The sequence below is a fragment of the Canis lupus genome, chromosome 1 (genome assembly GCF_011100685.1).
Source record: "Canis lupus familiaris isolate Mischka breed German Shepherd chromosome 1, alternate assembly UU_Cfam_GSD_1.0, whole genome shotgun sequence".
In the NCBI taxonomy this organism is placed as follows: Eukaryota; Metazoa; Chordata; class Mammalia; order Carnivora; family Canidae; genus Canis; species Canis lupus.
In genome coordinates this window covers 86,641,219-86,661,153 of record NC_049222.1, presented here as the reverse complement: position 1 = coordinate 86,661,153, position 19,935 = coordinate 86,641,219, and the positions used below count along the sequence as shown (strand labels likewise).

Here is a 19,935-nt window from a genome sequence, read left to right as displayed (position 1 = left end):
TAGGTGTCTCTTTTCTTTTAAAACTTTTAATAGCCAGAATATATAAATATGGATATTTAGGGGTTGCTGCAAAGCTCTTATCTCTGTACTATAGTTTTCAGCACTGATATAATCATAATAGTTTAACGTCTTCAAGATTCACTTTTATATGATAAATTAACAACTTTGAATCACACTCAATTATACATGTAAATCTCCCCAAGCTTCTCCAGGAGACATTTCTGCCATCCCAAAATAGTTCATTTATTCTCTTAAGTTATTCTTGTGTGCGTGTCTCTGAAATAATTCAAAGCACCGAGTTAATGTAAGGCACATAGTTGAGTTTAGCTGCTTTACCAAGGAGATGAAGTCCCCAAGTGTGGATGATCCCTGCATTTAACAAGAAGATGTACACTTGACAAGAACGACCGCTGTCATAATGTTCTACAGAACAATCCATTCCCCTAAAGAAAAGCCAAGGTTTTCTTTGTTTATCAAAATTAAAAACTGAAATGATTAGGTACCAGGCCATGCCTGACTTGAATATGAGGAGCCAGAAAGATTGCACATGATCCGCTAAAAACACACTCTGAGGGGATCCCTGGGTGGCTCAGCGGTTTGGCACCTGCCTTTGGTGCAGGGCGCGATCCTGGAGTCCCGGGATCGAGTCCCGCGTCAGGCTCCCGGCATGGAGCCTGCTTCTCTCTCTGCGCCTGTGTCTCTGCCTCTCTTTCTCTCTATGTCTATCATGAATAAATAAATAAAATATTAAAAAAAAAAAAACACACTCTGAGAGTATGACAACCCCACACATTAGCCCACCTCTTTTCCCCCACTTGGCATCTGTCTTACCTCACTCATAAACACTAACTGGCATGAAGGACGTAAAAGAAACAAAAGAACCATCTCAACCATATCCTGCTTTCAGTGAAATAAGCAGTAGCAGAAACCACCGCCATCCTGAGTTAGACCGCCACACGTTACATCACGTCCATATAAACCAGAATACTTATAAACAGGAAAACAAAACAATGGAAAGCACTTAATATTACTTACCTGTGAGCCCGCAGCTGCGTTACTAATCAGGTGATTGTTGGGATGCGCAATCCAGAAAGTCGAAACGGCCCTGCAAGGCATTTTTTAAGGTGATTTAAGCATTAGTCATGAAAAAATCCTGCCCACTAAAAAAACCTTCTCCCCCAAAATGTCTTCCGTCCCCCCAGAGTCAAAGGCCTGGAGCATCACACATGTGCTTTGTTCTGTGCCGGCCACTCACATGCAGTCCGTGGCGGGCACAGGGACGTAATTCCCAAACACTTTGTCTCGCATGGTGGTACACATGGAATTATTCCTATCGGTGGGGAGCAGGGTGCCGGGTTTGGTCAGGAGCCCCAAATTGTGGAACAAAATATTTCTCTGTTCAACACCATCTTCCAAAAAGAAACAATGACCCAGCGTGTCGAATCCAATGGTGTCTTTAATCTGCAGAAATACAAGTGTGTGATGTCATTGGTAATGTGACTGGCAGTGGTTTAAGTGACAAGTACTGTCCAAGTAAGCACGCATGGGAGCATGGGACACATGCAGAAACACTCATCGTAACTGAAGGGGCAAAGCCGGATATCAGGTTTTAACCATCTCTGAATAGAGAAAAACACCAGAATTTTCAGTAAAAGGATGGAGAAAGATGCAGTACAGTAGCTCACTTATACCACATTGAGAGGTGGTGACAGCGAAGGAGAGTTAATTGGTCTCAACAATATGCGCTAGCAGACAGAGAGGCTCCGTACCAGCAGGCCATTTGTCCCATGCACGGTGATGCACCGTGAGAAGCTGTGATGAATAGAAAGGCCATCCACGAACGTCGCGGGGCTGTACCCCCCCTTGTAATCCACGTCTCCGCACAGGTGAAAATGAACAGGATACCGCCCCAGCTCCTGCTGACCCATGTGTTTCAATTCCACATAAGAAAGATGGACGGAGGTGAAGTTTTTCCTTATCTATAAGACAAGATAACCAAAATCAAACCAACACACTCTGAAATATTCAAGTAGAAAAAAAAATATATATACACACACACACACCCCACACACACATATATATAGATATAGATATAGATATATATATATGTATGTATGTATATAGTTCTAATAGAAAATGTCTAAAGGAGAATATATATTAAAATATTTATTTTCTGTGGCACCTGGGTGGCTCGGTTAGGCATCTGCCTTCAGCTCAGGTCCTGATCTCTGAGTCCTGAGATGGGAGCCCCTCGTCAGGCTCCCTGCTCAATGGGGAATATGCCTCTTCCTCTCCTTCTGCCCCCTCCACCAAATAAATGATTAAAATCTTAAAAAAAAAATAAAAATTTCTTTTCTTTGGCACCTTGCTTTCCTGGATGTCCAGTTACTAATTTAGCAAATGCTTCCTTTTTTCTCCAAAGTAGTCTCTATGCCCAATGAGACTCGCACTCACGACCCTGAGATCAAGAGTTGCATGTTCTACTGACTGAGCCAGTGAGGCACCCCAGCAAATGCTTCTCAACCTAAGTGAATACTTTAAAGAGCCATAAAAATAGCCTCTAATTAGTAATAAAAGGAAATGTAACCAGGAAAGCTATAGAAATGATTACTATATATGTAAAGTGTTTTTGGTTCATTCAAATATTTTGGTCATTTCCAGTCTTGTCTTGTTCTTTTATTTCTATGAACTCCACCACAGTTTGATAAATAGTTATGTGTAAATCCTCCCTCAATGTTTTCATTAGCACATATTATTTACTTCAGCTCTTTTTATAAATGTCTCTGTGATCCACAATTTAAACATTCTATTTTTAAACACTGGATTTTTAATCATACTACTAAAAACAAAGGAATAACATTGACCAACATTTCATTAAACAATATAACAGAAATGTTGCTAACAACCATAACCTATTCAGTGCACAAAAACTGATTTTAAAAAAACATGTAGCCAAAATGCAGGCCAAAAATCCAATCAGTTAGTACAGTGCAATGCTTCCCATATAGTAACTGCTCAGTAGTTTTAAAACTGCATACAAAATAAAATAAATAAAAAACTGCATACAAAAAATATTTTGACAGATATTTTGGATGTATATATTGTTGCTGCTTACTCTTTCATAATATGAAGTTTTAAAAAGAATCATCGATCTTTTCAGAGACTGCATGAAAGGACACCAAGAGTCTTTGGTTGTAACTGGTTCTTCCCAACATGAACTGATTTAATTCTTCATGGGACAAAATGGTTTAACTATAGGTTGAGGTCAACTAAATGAAGAGATAACTCTTTTAACTATGCAAAATCTCCTCGCTGACATTGAATAGAAAAATAAAATATGATTTCTTTTTAATACCCAGATATAGCTCATTCCAAAACTTGAAAGTTTTCACAAATGTGTATTTAGCAACTAAGGAACTCATTAAATCTTTTTGCCTACCATGACATGTCCGCCAAAGGTATCATAATCAAAGAACTGGCACTGGTTTCCAGCATAGCATGAGTCCTCCATTTCTCCTCGGATTAGAATATTCCGGGTGAGAATTCCAACCTCTGCTCTCATGTCTACACCATCAATGATCTCACCCATGTGCAGGAACTGAGGGGCTTCTGATTGATGTGGGCAAGAGACAAAAATATTTTTAAAAAGAACACATGAAAAATATCACAAAGACAGTCCTTTTCATTCTGCAACTCTAAGATACTATCAAAATTTATCGTCTGCTTCCAATTCCTAATACCTCAGAATCACAGACTATAAGGAAGCAAAGATTTTAAAGATTATTTACTCTAACCACTCACTCGATGTCAAAATTACACAGAGACAGAGAGGTTAATCCTCTCCTGAATGGCACCAATATTCTGGAATCTACCTAAGTATCCTCTCTCTCTCTCTCTCTCTCTCTCTCTCTCTGGATCCTGTCCATACCATATGCTCTTGTTCTAATCCCAAGGACACATGAAGAACCAAATCCATAGTGAATCCAGAAAAATGGATGGTTTTGTAGATGTTGATAATGAGGTATCCAGTTATTGTTGCTTTTACTTCAAAGCTAAAGTAATATGCATTTAAATATTAACAGTACAAATATTACCATTCTTTCTCTCCTACTTTTTAGTATTAGTATAGTATATTACTATATTATTTAGTATTAGTATACATATTAGTATGTATTCTTTTAAGTTTCCACCTTTTTTGGATGACTAGAAACACTTTTAATAATGAGCTTTTCTCTGATGTTTTTAATATATAAACTCAGGAAGGAAAAATACAAATAAATCAAGCAGTTAAGATCATGGGAGATTCATTATCATGTAGACTTGTTAACAAGAGTGGGAATTTCCAAACAAAATTAATGCCAGATGGTAACATAGTGGTTTTGGGTTTTGTTTCCTTCTTATGCTCTATATTATCAAGAAGGAAAAGTACCACTCTGAATGAAGCACAGAGATAAAGTGCCAAGTGAGCCAACTGTCCAATTTTTTTTTAAAGCCAAAATTCTTTCCGTTAAACTACAAAGCTCTCAATTACCCATGAGTGTGTGCTATGAAAGTTACTATCAACTCTTTTATCAATTTTATATAATTTTGAGTACAGAAGGAAGGGAGACGATGTAATAAATGAAATGCATAATAAATTCCACAAGTCAGGCAACATACAACCGAGCTTTGCCTATTACCTGGCTCAGTTTAAGTACCTGGTAAATATCAGCCATTCTTCCTAAACACACCTTACAGTATGGATCTCACTGCATATTGCTTCCCCTCAAAAAACATGATTCAAGATTATGATAAAAATGTAGTCTATAAACATACCTTTCTGGTTCTATTTTAAATATTAGTGAGATCTATATATTTGCCAAGGCAGTAGGCACTCAAAAATCATGAGTTTTTTTTTTAATTACAAAGAAGAAAGAGGTCTATTTAAATATCAATCAGAAAAAAATAAATAAATAAATAAATATCAATCAGTTGGTAATTGGGATTATTATTTGATAGCAAAAATTAGTAAGCAACAAGTTGGATAGGATCTTAGGGGAAAAAAATCCATCTAGTCCATATCTTTTTATTTTGTATTTTTAAACAAAGCAACAGCACAAAAACACTGATTTGCCTGCTACATATCATTCACAGCAACCCTACTGCTTTACTAACTACTCTTTATCTAACATTCTCTGGGATCTAGTGTTCAAAGCACCCCACTGCTAAGATCTTCAATATCCAGATGATAATGAGGATGCTGATGGTGATGATACTTTGGCCTTGGGGTAGGGAGAGGGGAGGGGGGATAGTCTAGGAATCAAATGGCAAAAAGCAAGTCTGATACCTTTGACTTTGACCTGGAAGCGGTTGCACTCAGGACAGGGGAGCAGAGTGAACTCCTCTGCTTGGTACATAGAATAGTCTGTGCTTGCAACCACAATCTGGTCTCCAGGGTTCCAACTACTAACGTCATCCAGCAGATGAAGCTTCACTCCATCCACCACCTCCACCCGGAAACCTGAAAGAGAAACACCTACACCAAAAAGCAAGAAAGAAAATGATGCATTAGTAGGCATTTTCCCCCCCTAAAATCAACCTCCTCCCTGACCCACAAATCAAAAGTTAAGACAGATGCAAACCAGTAAATTTCTAACAATGTTAACCATGTGCCAGTCATTCTGCAGATACAAATGATAAGAAGATGAACATGGACATCCCTGAGCTCCAGGATAGAGAGCCCCAAGTTCCCCTAACCAGACGGGACATGAAATGTCACGTCAACAACTCTTTTATAATTTTGAAGAAGGCTCTCAATTTCCAAATCTCTCACTGTACTTTCAACTCAGTGCCATAATACTGGGTGCCTGGGTGGCTCAGTCAGTGAAGCATCTGCTTTGGGCTCAGGTCATGATCCTGGGGTCCTGGGATGGAGCCCGGCAATGGGCTCCCTGCTCAGCAGGGGAGTGGGTTCTCCCTCTGCCTCTGTCCCTCTCCCTGCTCATGATCTCTCTCTCTCTCTCATATTCACTCTCTCAAATAAATAAATAAAATATTTTTAAAATAAAACTATAGTCCTGCTTCCAAGCCATCCTAAAATGCAGTAATGCCAAACACAGAATAGGTCTGTATTCAGTACTCAGTGCTTCGATCTGATCCAAACAGGATGAGAAAACATTAACACACACATACTCTTAAGAATAAAAGTTTGCCAAGGCAAGCTCTTTTCTGTGCCTCTGTTCATGCTTTATTCTTTAGCTACAATGTCCTTCTACTCTTAATTCACCAAGATTCTAACCCCATCTTTTAAAGATCAGGCAAATCGGGATCCCTGGGTGGCGCAGCGGTTTGGCGCCTGCCTTTGGCCCAGGGCACGATCCTGGAGACCCAGGATCGAATCCCACATCGGGCTCCCGGTGCATGGAGCCTGCTTCTCCCTCTGCCTGTGTCTCTGCCTCTCTCTCTCTCTCTCTCTGTGACTATCATAAATAAATAAAAAAAAAAAAAATTAAAAAAAAAAAAAAAGATCAGGCAAATCCTATTGTTTTTTTCAGTTGACTTATTTAAATAATCTCCACCCAAAGTGGGGCTCAACCTCATGATCCTGAGATCAAGAGCCACACGCTCTACCAACTGAGGCATCCAGGTGCCCCAAGATCAGGCAAATCTTTAAAGACTTCCCCAACATCCTTGCTGGGAGCAACCTCGTTCTCCAGGATTCTCACCCTAGTGTTCCCTCTGGTATTATTCATCCCGTCCAGTGGGAGAGTAGCTCACTTCCTTGAAAGGTACAGTCACAAGGGCAACACAGCACTCTACCTGCATCCTCACTCTATTTCGTTGTGCAAACTCAAAGATGTCTGCTGAAGGGATGAGCATTCCCACTACAATCTGCAATGTCACCCAGAGGCCACAGGACAGTGTCCCTGTCCAGCTCTGCTCCTCTCCAAGGATAACTTCAACTCTGCAGTCTGTGCAACCCAGAGACCACTAATCACTGATCTCTCCTAATGCCTCCTTTTGAAACTCAAACCAGGTTCCCAATTAGGCAGACGAAACCTGAAACGTTGATCCAACATCTCCTTCACTTACTCTTTTATGTGCAACCAAGTGTAGTAGAAGCATTTCCTGCTTCTAAAACATCCGTGATATAATCTGTCATAAACCAAAAGCTGACTTAATGCAAATGTATATGGAAGATGCATATGCAGATGGAAGCCACTTCAGAGGAGGGTAAAGGAGAAACATCGCATTCCAAAGGTACCCGTGCTTACAACCATCCTTCCAATTAACCGGCACACTACTCGGGGGTTGCTTTAAGATATATTGACACTTAGGGGGGCACCTGGGTGGCTCAGTGGTTGAGCCTCTGCCTTTGGCTCAGGGCGTGATCCCGGGGTCCTGGGACTGAGTCCCACGTTGGGCTCCACACAGGGAACCTGCTTCTCCCTCTGCCTGTGTCTCTGCCTCTGTGGGTCTCTCATGAATAAATAAATAAAATCTTAAAAAAAAAAAAAAAAGATACTGACACTAAGGGTCAATGGCAGGAGGGAAGAGACACATTTCCTCAAGTGAGGGAAACCAAAAAGAGAGAAATTCAGGCAAGGCATAAGGAATACTACAGATATCCTTACAATCCTGAGCTGACTCTCCTGATTTTAAAAACCTAGCCTGGGCAAGTCTTGGATTCTGTTCCTTGAGTTGCCGACCTATCATGCAGTTGTTTTCACAAAGGACCCAAAAAAAAAAAAAAAAAAGGTAAAGTAGCTTTCTTTTTTTATATGTTTCTTGCATCCAGATACTAAAGCCTATGATGGGATCTGGTCTAAACAATAATACTAATAATGATTACTCTAACAACTACCACTAATAGTTGCTGGAAGTTCACACTCATAATCAATAACTTTTCATCAAAACAGCTTTGAGAGACAGAAACCACTGTGCACATAGACATGAAGAAACCAGAAGTCAGGGAGTGCTGCAAGAACTTCTTCCAGCAAAAAAACCGCTGGAAATAGCAGACCCCACAATGGAATGCTAATTTAACTCCAGAGCCCAGTTTCCTCATTTTGTTTTTTCGGCCTTCCCAAGAATCAGAACAGGCAGGTTAAGCACAAAGCTAACCAAGAACTTTAGCAGCCATGACAATCACTGCCCAAATTTCCAAATTAAAAAAAAAAAAAATATATATATATATATATATATATATATATACACACACACACACACATATATATAAAATCTAAAAAATAATTTTTTCAGAGAATTTTTTTTTTCTTTCTTCTTTTTTTTTTAAGATTTTATTTATTTATTTGACACACACTGAGAGAAAACACAAGTAAGGGGAGTGGCAGAGAGAGAGGGACAAGTAGACTCTTTGCTAAGGAGGGAGCCTGATGCAGGACCCGATCCCAGGACCCTGAGATTATGACCTGAGCTGAAGGCAGAGACACTTCCCTGACTGAGCCACCCAGGCACCCACACACACACAGATAATTTTTCAAAAAATGCTTTTTAAAGAAGAGGACTGCTAGATAAAACAGGTTCAACTTCAAAGAACATTAGAATTTGTTTCTGGTTAAAAAAGAAGTCAGAAGGTTAGATGGGGACAACCTGTATTATTCAATAATTCCTCACCTTTTCCTAGCTTCAGAAGAAAATCCTGCCTAAGATTTCCTCCCATTAACACCAGCAAATTGGAAATATGAAAGGAAATAAGCTCACCCTCCTTGCTTCCTGGAGAGAATTTCCACCTCTTCCAAAAAGTAAGAGTCATTGAGAACACGGGACTCAGTATCCTACGATAGCTAGAATGTACCCTCTTCCAGAAATGAGTAGTCACTGGTTATGTGGAAATGAAAAACAAAATTTTCCACAGAGGAAATGTTGGCTTGAGGTTTGTCAGTAATTATCCTCTGCATGAACCCTTACTGGAAGCAATTCCACTAAACTCTTCATGCAGGACCAAATTCTTGCTAAGAAATGTTTCTCATCCACCTGTGCTTTTGGCCAGAGGCAACCATGATGGGGAGGAAAGAAGTGATCTTGGAGGCAGAAACCTGAGCTTCCCCATCCACAGATGTACCATCAACTCACCCCAAACCCAGAAGGCTGCTTAGAAGCAACATATGAAAGTCTCTGTTACATACGAGGAACTCTATTTACCTGTTTATTTTAAAGCAGAAGACTTTCTCTAATTACAATGGTACAAAATACACCATTATAACCCAAGTCATGTTCGATCACTGTTAAAATCACTGATACCACGTGCTTCCAACGCACGCTGTGCTAAAAACTTCATATTCTTCACATCAGATACCCACAACAGCCCTAAGTGGTAGTTCCTCTCATCATCCCCATTTTTCAGATAAGGAAACTGAGGGCTAGGAAGTTAAAATCACCATCACACAGTAAGTGGAAGAGCTGGGCTACACATTCCGGCACTCTGTCTCCAGAAATCCATCTTGTGACCATACTGCTACCTTGCTGCTCAAAACAGAGGTATGAGCCCTGATCAACCTTTCTGGGTAATAAAGCACTTCTCAATTACTCATTTCACAGCAATTTTGGTATACTATTTGGTTGCAAAGGAAAAGGCGGTAGGCAAGCACAGACAGGAGGCCACCAATCCATAGCTGGCACCAAAAAAAAAAGTCTGACAGCAAAGGAGGTAAGTAAATATCCTGAAAGAAACAAGCCAGAGGTACCCCAAATACCCAGTACTAGGCACTATTTGAATAAATGATATTTCTTCTGAAAAGTGAATGAGAACAAAAATTCAGCTGAAGAAAATGTAAAGATATAAGGTAACTATATGAAACATTATCTAAAGAGAGGGAAATAGATTAAAACAAAAATGAACACCAGGGGAATTCTTATATGTAAGATACAAACGACTAGATTATTTGCACGGAAAAAAAAAAAACTATCTTGGGACGGCTGGGTGGCTCAGTGGTTTAGCACCTGCCTTCAGCCCAGGGCATGATCCTGGAGCCCCAGGATCGAGTCCCACATCAAGCATCCTGCGTGGAGCCTGCTTCTCCCTCTGCCTGTGTCTCTGTCTCTCTCTCTCTCTCTCTCTCTCTCTGTGTCTCTCATGAATAAATAAATAAAATCTTTAAAAAAAAAAAACTATCTCTGGATGATAGGGTTAAGGATTAGTTTTTACTTTGTACTTTTCCGTGTTTTCCAATTCGTCTGTAAGATAAATGTCATTAGCTGGATAATCAAAGAAAACCTGCTAAGAAAATGAGAGGTTGGTTTGTACAGCATGTGTGCAAAAGTACTATTTGCTAGCAGGTCTACCTAAGGAGAGGATCCAAAGTTCAAAACTATGTTCACAGTCACAGAGCATAACCAAAGGCAGCTCACCCCACCACATCTAGATTGCTTCAACTGGTTCCAACTCCAGGAAACAAATCCATTTCTAACACTTAACCATACTTTATGACTCAAGAATCGAGAACAAAGTCCAGTCGGGAGTAACCGAACTAGAACAGAGCATTCTCCAATCCAATAAGAACTCTTGGAGTCTACAGGATCAGAGGAGGCAAACCGCAGGTTTTGTCTTCAACCAGCTGAGAAATCTAATCAGACTGTCCTCTGACTACACCACCACCTAAAAAAGAACCAGTCTTTCACAGTACTTACCAATGTCTTACAAGGGTCTAAACCACACTTGCTTACCTTCAATCCACTCACTGTAAGCTGTCACAGTGAACTTCTGACCATCCACAGTATGAAATTCTCTTCGGGCAAGAGCCTTCCCTCCACTGCTATGATTTTCATAGTTTCTCACAGATTCATTGCAAGAGGTACTCCCACCATCAATGACACCAACCAAAGCCCACGCTTGCCTAGAAGGAAAAAGAGCACATGCCTTATTTGTCATGGTACCAACCCAGATTCTTTTACTTTTTTATTATTTTTTTCAAAAGATTTTATTTATTTATTCATGAGAGACACAGAGAGAGGCAGAGACACAGGCAGAGGGAGAAGCAGGCTCCCTCTGGGGAGCCTGACACAGGACTCGATCCCAAGACCCCATGATCACGTCCTGAGCCAAAGACAGATGCTAAAGCACTGAGCCACCCATACACTCCTTTTTATTTTAAGATTTTTATTTATTTATTTGAAAGAAGGAGAGAGAGAGGGGAAAAGCGTGAGAAAGGGGAGGGGCAGAGGGAGAATCCAAAAAAAGCCCAAGTCGGAGCTCAATCCCAGGACCCTGGGATCGTGACCTGAGCCAAAGGCAGATGTTTAACCGAGACACCCAGGCATCCCATCAACCCAAAACCTTGACACAGATATTATGTCAAGTGCTTCAATTCTTCTATTTCATTTTTATCAATCCCTCTATCTTTTTCCCTGAGGTTGTAAGTCCAAATCTTGACTAAAGTAACTGACGTCACAGAAGGAAATGCACATGGATTTGAAATCCTGGTTTGTCTAGCTCTGTAACAGGTGAAACACAGATGACTGGGACTAAAATGAATCACTGTCTTCCTTCCTCAATACACACCCATTTTATTCACCTATCATTCTGGCCATAAACCCATTTATTTCCCTTCTTTTAAAATGAGTATTGCACGCACCCCAATGTTTACAGCAGTATTATCTACAATAGCCAAATTATGGAAACATACCAAGTGTCCATCGACAAATGGATAAAGATGTGGTGTGTATATACAATGGAATATTACTCAGCCACAAAAAAATGAAATCTTGTCATTTGCAAAGACACGGATGGACCTAGAGAACATTATGCTAAGCAAAATAAGTCAGAGAAAAACAACTACCATAGGATTTCATTCACATGTGGAATTTAAGAAACAAAACAGATGGGAGCGCCTGGGTGGCTCAGCTGGTTAAGCATCTGCCTTTGGCTCAGTTCATAATCCCAGGGTCCTGGGATATAGCCCAATATTGGGCTCCCTGCTCAGTGGGAAGTCTGATTCTCCCTCTGCCCCTCCCCCTGCTTATGCTCCCTCTCTCTCTCTTACTCTCTCTACAATAATAAATAAAACCTTTAAAAAATAAAAAGAAACAAAACAGATAAACATAAGGGAAGGGGGAAAAAGAAGCAAACCATAAGAGACCCTTTTTTTAAATTGTATTTTATTTATTTGAGAGAGAGGGAGCACAAACAGGGGGAAAGATGGAGAGGGAGATGCAGGCTCCCTGCTGAGCAGGAAGCCTGACATGCCGGACATGCTGCTCCATCCCAGGAACCATGACCTGAGCTTAAGGCAGACACTTGACTGACTGAGCCACCCAGGTGCCCTCACAAGAAACTCTCAACTATAGAGAACAAACTGACAGTTACCAAAGGGGAGAAGACTGGGGGGCGGGGGGGGTGGGTGGAGGGGGCGAGATGGATGAAACAGGTGATGGGGATTCAGGAGGGCACATGTGGTGATGAGCACCAGGGGACGTAGGGAGCTGTTGAATCACTATACCGTACACCTGAAACTAACATTACACTGTATATCAAATGCAAATTTAAATAAAAGCTTTTGAAAAGAGAAAAAAGAAAAAGAATATCCTCTCTTTGGAAATATCAGCAATGTTCTCAAATCTGGCTGCATAACAGAACGACCCAGGGAGCCTTAGGAAGCCATGCGTACTCAGACCCAGCCCAGACTGATGTCATCACCACCTCTCCAGGTGGGGCAGGCATTGGTGTATTTTCAAAGACTTGAATGGGCAGCCACACTTGGAACCGCTGAGTTAGAGAGTGGTTCTCACACTTCAGTGTGCATTAGAACACTTCAAGGGCTTGTCAAAGCAGATTGCTGGGCCCCACCCTCTGATTTCTTGAGGTGGGGCCAGATGATATGCATTTCCAACAAACACCCCAGTGATGCTGATGCTGCTGGTCTGAGGACCACACACCGAGAACCCCTGAGTTAGAAGTCAGAGGTTAGAGCGGTAGTCATCAACCCTAACTACACATCAAATGCCCGGAGTCCTATCCTTCAGAGATTCTTCTGTAAAAATATTTAGGGGGCCCTGGGCCAGGGATTTTTAAAAAATCTTAGCAGGGTAAAGTTGAGAACTATTGAATTACTGGTATCTTAATCTTAAAGTTGTATAATCACTATCTAACAGATTAAAAATTTTACATGCCATATATCAATTTGTTGAAAGAGGCTGTGTTTGAAAATGCCCTTTAATTTCATTTTATTTCTGTAATAAACATTCCTGGGACTTGCTGAAACTTGTGGCCAAAATAAAAAGAGAACAAAGACAAAAAGCCAAAAAAAAATTTGCCTTAAGATTCCTGGTCTTGGGATCCCTGGGTGGCTCAGCGGTTTAGCGCCTGCCTTTGGCCCGGGGCGTGATCCTGGAGACCCTGGACTGAGTCTCATATCAGGTTCCCTGCATGGAGCCTACTTCTCCCTCTGCCTATGTCTCTGCCTCTCTCTCTCTGTGTCTCTCATGAATAAATAAATAAAATCTTTAAAAAAAAAAAAATTCCTGGTCTTAAAAAAAGAAAAAAAAAGATCCCTGGTCTAAAACATGGGGGGAAAAATGTGAATTTCTTACTCGGGGGGAGTGGAGGGGGGTATGTGGTGGCATACACAAACACATACACACACACATATGTATATACCCACCAAATGTAATCTATGCCAGACAGATGGTGGCTGGATATTCACAGATAAAAGTTAACCAAAGCGTGCCTATATCCTTATAAATTCCACACCTGCCCTATGTGGATTAGCTACTTTTCAGCTGACTATGCTTTACAGCTCTATTTATATTCCTTGATAGCACAAAGAATCAAATGCCAAATGTCTCAATTTATTATCTCCTATGTGAGAGGAAAGGAGAAGAAATATCAGAGGCTTCCTTTATTTACCAGAGCTGCCTCAGCAACTATAAAACAATGTTCTATTCTCCTGACATTATCTCCAAAACACTCCTACTTCCCTCCTCCACTTGAGGAAAATTTCAACGCACCAGAACATTATCTTCAAAGGCGTGTGTTTATGTACACTGGAGATAATGTCAAAGCAATGGAACACTGGCAAAGGATCACAACTCAAATTCCTCTGTCAAATCAGCAGCACCATTTTAAAGGGAATTTAGAAACCAGTAGGGAAAGGAACCAAAAAGAGTCAGACAAAATGTCCTGGTTAATGATCGCACAAAGGCAGAAAAATAAGGGAGTAAAGAGACAAAAGTGGTCATCCTGGCATTACTGGATAATGAGCCAAAGTGGCCATCTAACCTTGAGAAGATCGTGCTTCCATTCCTAACTCTATAAGACAGACCTATGTACACATGGGTTTCAAGCGATGGATAAAAGAACATTTGGAGAAGCCCTTTTTATAACAGAGGTCCAAACTGGAAAAGACGTCCAGCAGTGAACACAGTGTGGTAGTCAGACAGCAGAAAATGAACAGCAAGGAGAACGAGCCAGCGCTGCATGCATCAACACACCCAACACTCAGTTAACGCAGCGCTGAGCAAAGAAGCCAGATGCAACATATGATGCATGCTTGCATTTGTACGAAGTCCAATTACAGGCCAACGGAAACTCCCCTGTTCTCCACAAATTCCGGTGAAGGGTTATCTTCGGTGAGCAGGAGTGATCAGTGAAACAGAAGGGACCGCAAGGGGCTCCCGGACCACTAGTGATATTCTATCTAGACCTGGGTGGTGGCAGTCCAGGTATCAGGTTGTGGGAAGTCATTAAACCCTGCATTCTAGTTTTTAGCACTTTCCTGCATGTGTATGATAATTAATCATAATTTTTTTTAAACCCAGTTCCGAGGTTTGGCACCTGCTATTTATTCCCTGTCTAGAAAGCTCTCCATCTCCCAACTGCCTACAGAGCATGTTACCAAACTGCCGTCGGGTTTCTCACCTATGGGAAGCCTCCACAGACTCCCCAGGTGGATCTGGGGGTTCCTTCTATTTGCACTCCCGTTACAGCCTGGAAGCAAGTGTCTCTCTGTATGCTCCTGTCTATTTAAGTGTGTTTATCCATGGGATTAGGGGGGCACCGAGCTGGCTCAGTTGGAAGAGCATGATCTGTGGTCCTGAGTTGAGGAGAGGAGAGGAGAGGAGAGGAGAGGAGAGGAGAGGAGAGGAGAGGAGAGGAGAGGAGAAGAGAAGAGAAGAGAAGAGAAGAGAAGAGAAGAGAAGAGAAGAGAAGACCACACTATCCACACTATCCACACTATCCACACTATCCACACTATCCCCTGGATTAAATAATGGCTTTCATCCAAGCACCTATGCAAACCCAGTGCGCAGCATCTCCTCAATATCCCTGGGGTGAAGAAAAGGCATTTTAAAAAAAAATTACACACACTTTTCTTCATTAATTTTGTCTTCTTAACTTTCTCTAGAATTTCTGCAGGTCACATTCCACCCCAACAGCCAAAGGAAAATAACAACTGGATCAATCAACCATCCAAGGAAAAAAATAACTCGACCACTTGAGCACTTAGTGTTGGAAAGTCCTCTCACTTTTCATAGCAGACATTCCCTGGCTTTGCTAAGAACACCGAGCAGAATTAAAACTTCTGTTTTCTGAATTACATGTTGAGCCAGCTACTTCCCCCAGCCTCAGGGCTGGATGAGGAAATCCTGGTCAGCCAGTGGAGGGCACACGAGCTGCCAGCAGCAGCAGCAAGGTCGCCCAGTGTGTGCAGGAGCTGCCCAGCCCTCTATTTCGGGGCTTTCCTCACCTAGGCCAGGCCTCCAGATACCTGCGCCAATCACACAAGCAGATTCAAATCGGCATGCGTAGAGCTCCAAATAAAAGGAAGAGAAAACTGTGCACATGCCACCCCTTCAGGCTTTTCAGGCACTTTTGACACCTCAGCACACCATCAGTTAGCTGGAGCTTCCTACGGTTTGCAAAAGGTAATGAAAGAAGGAAGTAAACCACCCTCAAACTGTCCGACGGCTTCTCCGTACACTTCTGTTCTTTGCTTTTCAAAGCCTGATGCCACAGTTCACAAAGTGCTTCATAGACAGACACTTCATAGACACTTCATAGACACAGGCAGAGGGAGAAGCAGGCTCCCTGCAGGAAACCTGATGTGGGACTCGATACCAGGACCCCAGGATCACACCCTGAGCCGAAGGCAGATGCTCAACCACTGAGCCATCCAGGTGTCCCAAGAGAAGAGCTTTTGTAACCAGCATCTTGTCTTCCAGCCCCGTTTCAAAGCAAGAAGCAACCAGACTTCCAAACAGTAGGGGCCTTTGTGACACCCAAAGCCAGGCTGCGGGGCAGGGTGTCCCTTTCTGCCACCCCTTCTCCCGTCACACAGACACAGACTCTGACACGTTGCTGGGAAGGAAAGTAAAAGGTATGCCCACCTGTAGCCCAGTCCTTGGATCAGCTTACTTCCCAGCCGGTCCTGGATCATTTGTATGGTTCCCTGTAGGAGGCTCTTGGCTGCCGAATCTCCAACGGCTATGGCAACAATCCGGCCCGGATCCTGTATTCTCAGAAATTCCTGAAGCCGTCTACTCTCATTGTGGTATTCATGGGTATCAAACCTCACACTTTCCAAAATTTTGGCTGTGTCTTGGTCAATGATCCTCACGTTGAGGCCCCTAGAAAAGTCTTTCTCGAAGGCATAGGACCCGAAGGTCAAGCCTGAGGAAGGCAGAGTTCTCGCCAACGACGTCCACGCAAGCTTCTGTGCCCCGTGTATCTCCAGTGTCCCACCAGCTTCCACGCCAATAAATTTTTTGCCAAATGTTGGCATACTTTCACCTTCATCTGACTTGCCATACAAGGCAATTGTCGCTTTGGATTTATAGCGACATTTTTCTGCTCCAATATGAAGCGCCCCACCATCCTTGATCAGGATGTAACGAGTCCTCAAAGTAATATTTCTGGATCCATCTTTATCATCCCCAAAAACAAGCAATCCTGCAAGGAACAATACTAGTATCAGCCAACTTCTATAACATCTCTCTGGGATGTAGAGAAATGGTTTACCCTGGGGGGAGAGGAGGAGTAGAAAAAACTCTTCTGCGATTAAGTTGGGGAGAAAAATTTATTAGAGTCTGCTTAGAAAATTAAGCCTGTTTTCAAAACACAGTAGAGGTAGAAATGGAGAGGTCATGTCTCAACACGCTAGAAATGCCCAAAAGCATAAATTTCAACCCATTCACCTTACGACTAACTTATTTTTAGAAAAATATCTAAGAGCCTGTAGATCATTTTTACATATGTTAATGCAGATTAATTCTCTCATCACTCTCCGTAGCTATAACAAAGATGGGGCTATGAGAGATCACCTTCTGGAACTGCTTCCTTTCCTATCAATCAAAGGTCTTGACTGGAGTGATTTCTAAGGACCTCTTCTTAGCTCTTGAATTCTATGGTTCTACCTTAGGAACTTCTCATGCCCCCTATAGGAAGGAGCACCTTTGCAGCTCCCATAGGCAGGGACCAGTCCTCACCTCCATCCTGAATGACTACAGAATTCACCGTGGCATCTGAGGTCAGACGGAACATATCTCCCTCCTTGATAACAACTTGCTTTGCAGAATCTTGTCCTGGATCCCAGTTCCTGAGACGTGGGTTTTGATCTGGGCAATTCTCTATTAAAAAAAAAAAAAAAAAAGGGCAACGTCAATATCCCATCAATGCAACAAATTCCAAGAATGCCTTGAGCCTGATCCAAGCACTATCATCATTTATCACCATCTGCAAAGATGGGCAGACCTGTTTTAGGTTCCTGCCATCAGAATGGAAAACTCATTCCATTCCACCCAGCAGATATGTCAAACCCTTCCCTTCAACGCATAAAAAAGGTTTCTCTACAAAACTAAGTTGCTACCATCTAGGTCAGGTCAAACTCTGCAAGGTAAACACGGAGTTCCCCTGAATCTTCTACTCTGGAAATAAATTAACAGCAAGAAGCAAAACTGTGAACTGTCTTTGGACCCACACTAGGAAGCAGTTTTAGCAAACAAAATCTATTCACAACCTACTAATAAATAAAAAATAGGAACTGTTAAAGTTAGCTATGGCAGGTCTTCCCAGGTTCCTTCCTGAGCAGTGAATCATAAAGCAGACTACAGAAGCACCTCTATCATTCTAGAAGCCACAGCTGATAAATACCAGCTCGCAATGCAGACATGCTCGCTTTCCCAGTGAAACTGCAAGAGGCAAACAGCCAAAGACATGACTTCTCATTTTCACAGACAAGGAAATGACAGATCAGAGAAGCCAAATCCAAGATTACTCAGCAAGTTGAGTGATATGCAAGTTCCCCCTTAAGAAACAAGGTTTACTAGACATGCAGTGTTCCTTTACTAGAATTTGCCTCTTGAATAGATGATGATGGAAACATAAAAGTATTCTGTGTTGCCACAGCTATTTAATGCACAAGAACTTAAGTTGCTGCTATAATTGGGGGCAGGGGTGGTGGCAGGAATCACACTGGTTTTGATCAACTAATGACCAAGTATTTACTGAAGATCCATTTGTTCACTTTGTACTAGGTATTATAAAATTTATAAAGCATAGAATGAACTCACAGCCTGTAGAGCTTATAGTCTAGTTTAGGAGAAAAGCCACCAGGTAGGAAATAATTAAATACTGAACAATGTGGTAGTCACTTGACATGCAAATGAGCTCAGAGAAAGGAGGGGTGGGTTGGAGTACCTGAGGCAGTTTCAGTGAGACATGGGGACACTAGACCTGAACCCCCAAAGGCCAGACAGTACTTCCATTAAGAAAAGCTTGGGGCCACACAGGTGGCTCAGTAGGTTATGCATCCAACTCTTGATTTCAGCTCAGGTCATAATCTCAAGGTCATGAGAACGAGCTCTGTATCGATCTCTATGCTGGGTGTGGAGCCTGCTTAAGATTCTCTCTCTCCCTCTCCCTCTGCCCCTCCCCTGGCTCCCTCTCTAATTAAAAAAAGAAAGAAGAGAGGGGAGGGGAAGGGAGGGGAGGGGAGGGGAGGGGAGGGGAGGGGAGGGAAGGAGGGAAGGGAAGGGAAGGGAAGGGAAGGGAAGGGAAGGGAAGGGAAGGGAAGGGAAGGGAAGGGAAGGGAAGGGAAGGGAATGAAGGTGAGAGATGCAAGTACCCCTTGCCATCCAAGTCCATTGGTTCCTCAGTTAGAAAAGCAAAATGAAGGGACACCTGGGTGGCTCAGCGGTTGAGTGTCTGCCTTTGGCTCAGGCCATGATCCCGGGATCCTGGGGTCAAGTCCCACATCGGGCTCTCCGTGGAGAGCTGGCCTCTCCCTCTGCCTACGTCTCTGCCTCTCTCTGTCTCTCATGAATAAATAAATAAAATCTTTAAAAAAAAGAGAGAGAGAGAAAAACAAGATGAAGCCCATATTTAAACTCAGCCAAGGTAGGGATAGGCAATGTATGCGTAGGAATCCTATAAAGGTAGAAGGTACATGTTGGAAAATAATAGGAGGAAAAGCAGAGAGACTGAGTGCAGCACAAAGATATTAATTTTTATAGAAAGGAAATTCTGATTCCTCATTTTGAATTGTATAACCCTTAATGCAAACATCTTATTTCTAAGCATTTGTATTTTGCCCTCGGCTCATGGCAAGGTGATGGTAACTACTGCAGTTAAAATCAGCCCTGCTGGTTAAATCCTTGGCAATTATCTCACGGAATTTTTCTCAAAGCAGTTTTATAATCACCAATATTTAATTCAGATAAGTCAGTGATCATCACTATTATACTAGAAATAATCCTTAAATATTTCTTTCCATTGAAGAAACAAAACTCTTGAATGTGCTCTGACTCAATACTACGGATTTCTTAAACTTCTCTCCAACCTCCCTCTCTTCCCATAAAACATCTAGCTGGAACATTCCATGATGTTATGTCACAAGTAAATGTCCCATACAAAAAGCACTCTACCTAGCTACTGAGAAGGAAATACTGTCTTTTAACATGTAGAGCCTACCAAATGGTTATAGAATTCCTCTTGGTTTTCAT

The 19,935-nt window shown here is 41.9% G+C and overlaps 1 protein-coding gene across 4 annotated transcripts in view; it reads right to left on the bottom strand.

Annotated features, from left to right (window-relative positions):
• CEMIP2 (cell migration inducing hyaluronidase 2) overlaps nucleotides 1-19,935 on the bottom strand; it is a 78,306-nt gene that overhangs the window by 36,993 nt on the left and 21,378 nt on the right. For all 4 annotated transcript variants that reach the window (XM_038527090.1, XM_038527089.1, XM_038527091.1 and 1 more), the window contains 8 exons: nucleotides 17,422-17,562; nucleotides 16,324-16,885; nucleotides 10,666-10,835; nucleotides 5,327-5,515; nucleotides 3,440-3,609; nucleotides 1,770-1,979; nucleotides 1,256-1,461; nucleotides 1,036-1,105 (listed from right to left, as the gene is read on the bottom strand). In XM_038527090.1, the coding sequence (XP_038383018.1) occupies nucleotides 1,036-1,105; nucleotides 1,256-1,461; nucleotides 1,770-1,979; nucleotides 3,440-3,609; nucleotides 5,327-5,515; nucleotides 10,666-10,835; nucleotides 16,324-16,885; nucleotides 17,422-17,562 (1,718 nt within the window). The remainder of the gene's footprint in view (nucleotides 1-1,035; nucleotides 1,106-1,255; nucleotides 1,462-1,769; nucleotides 1,980-3,439; nucleotides 3,610-5,326; nucleotides 5,516-10,665; nucleotides 10,836-16,323; nucleotides 16,886-17,421; nucleotides 17,563-19,935) is intronic.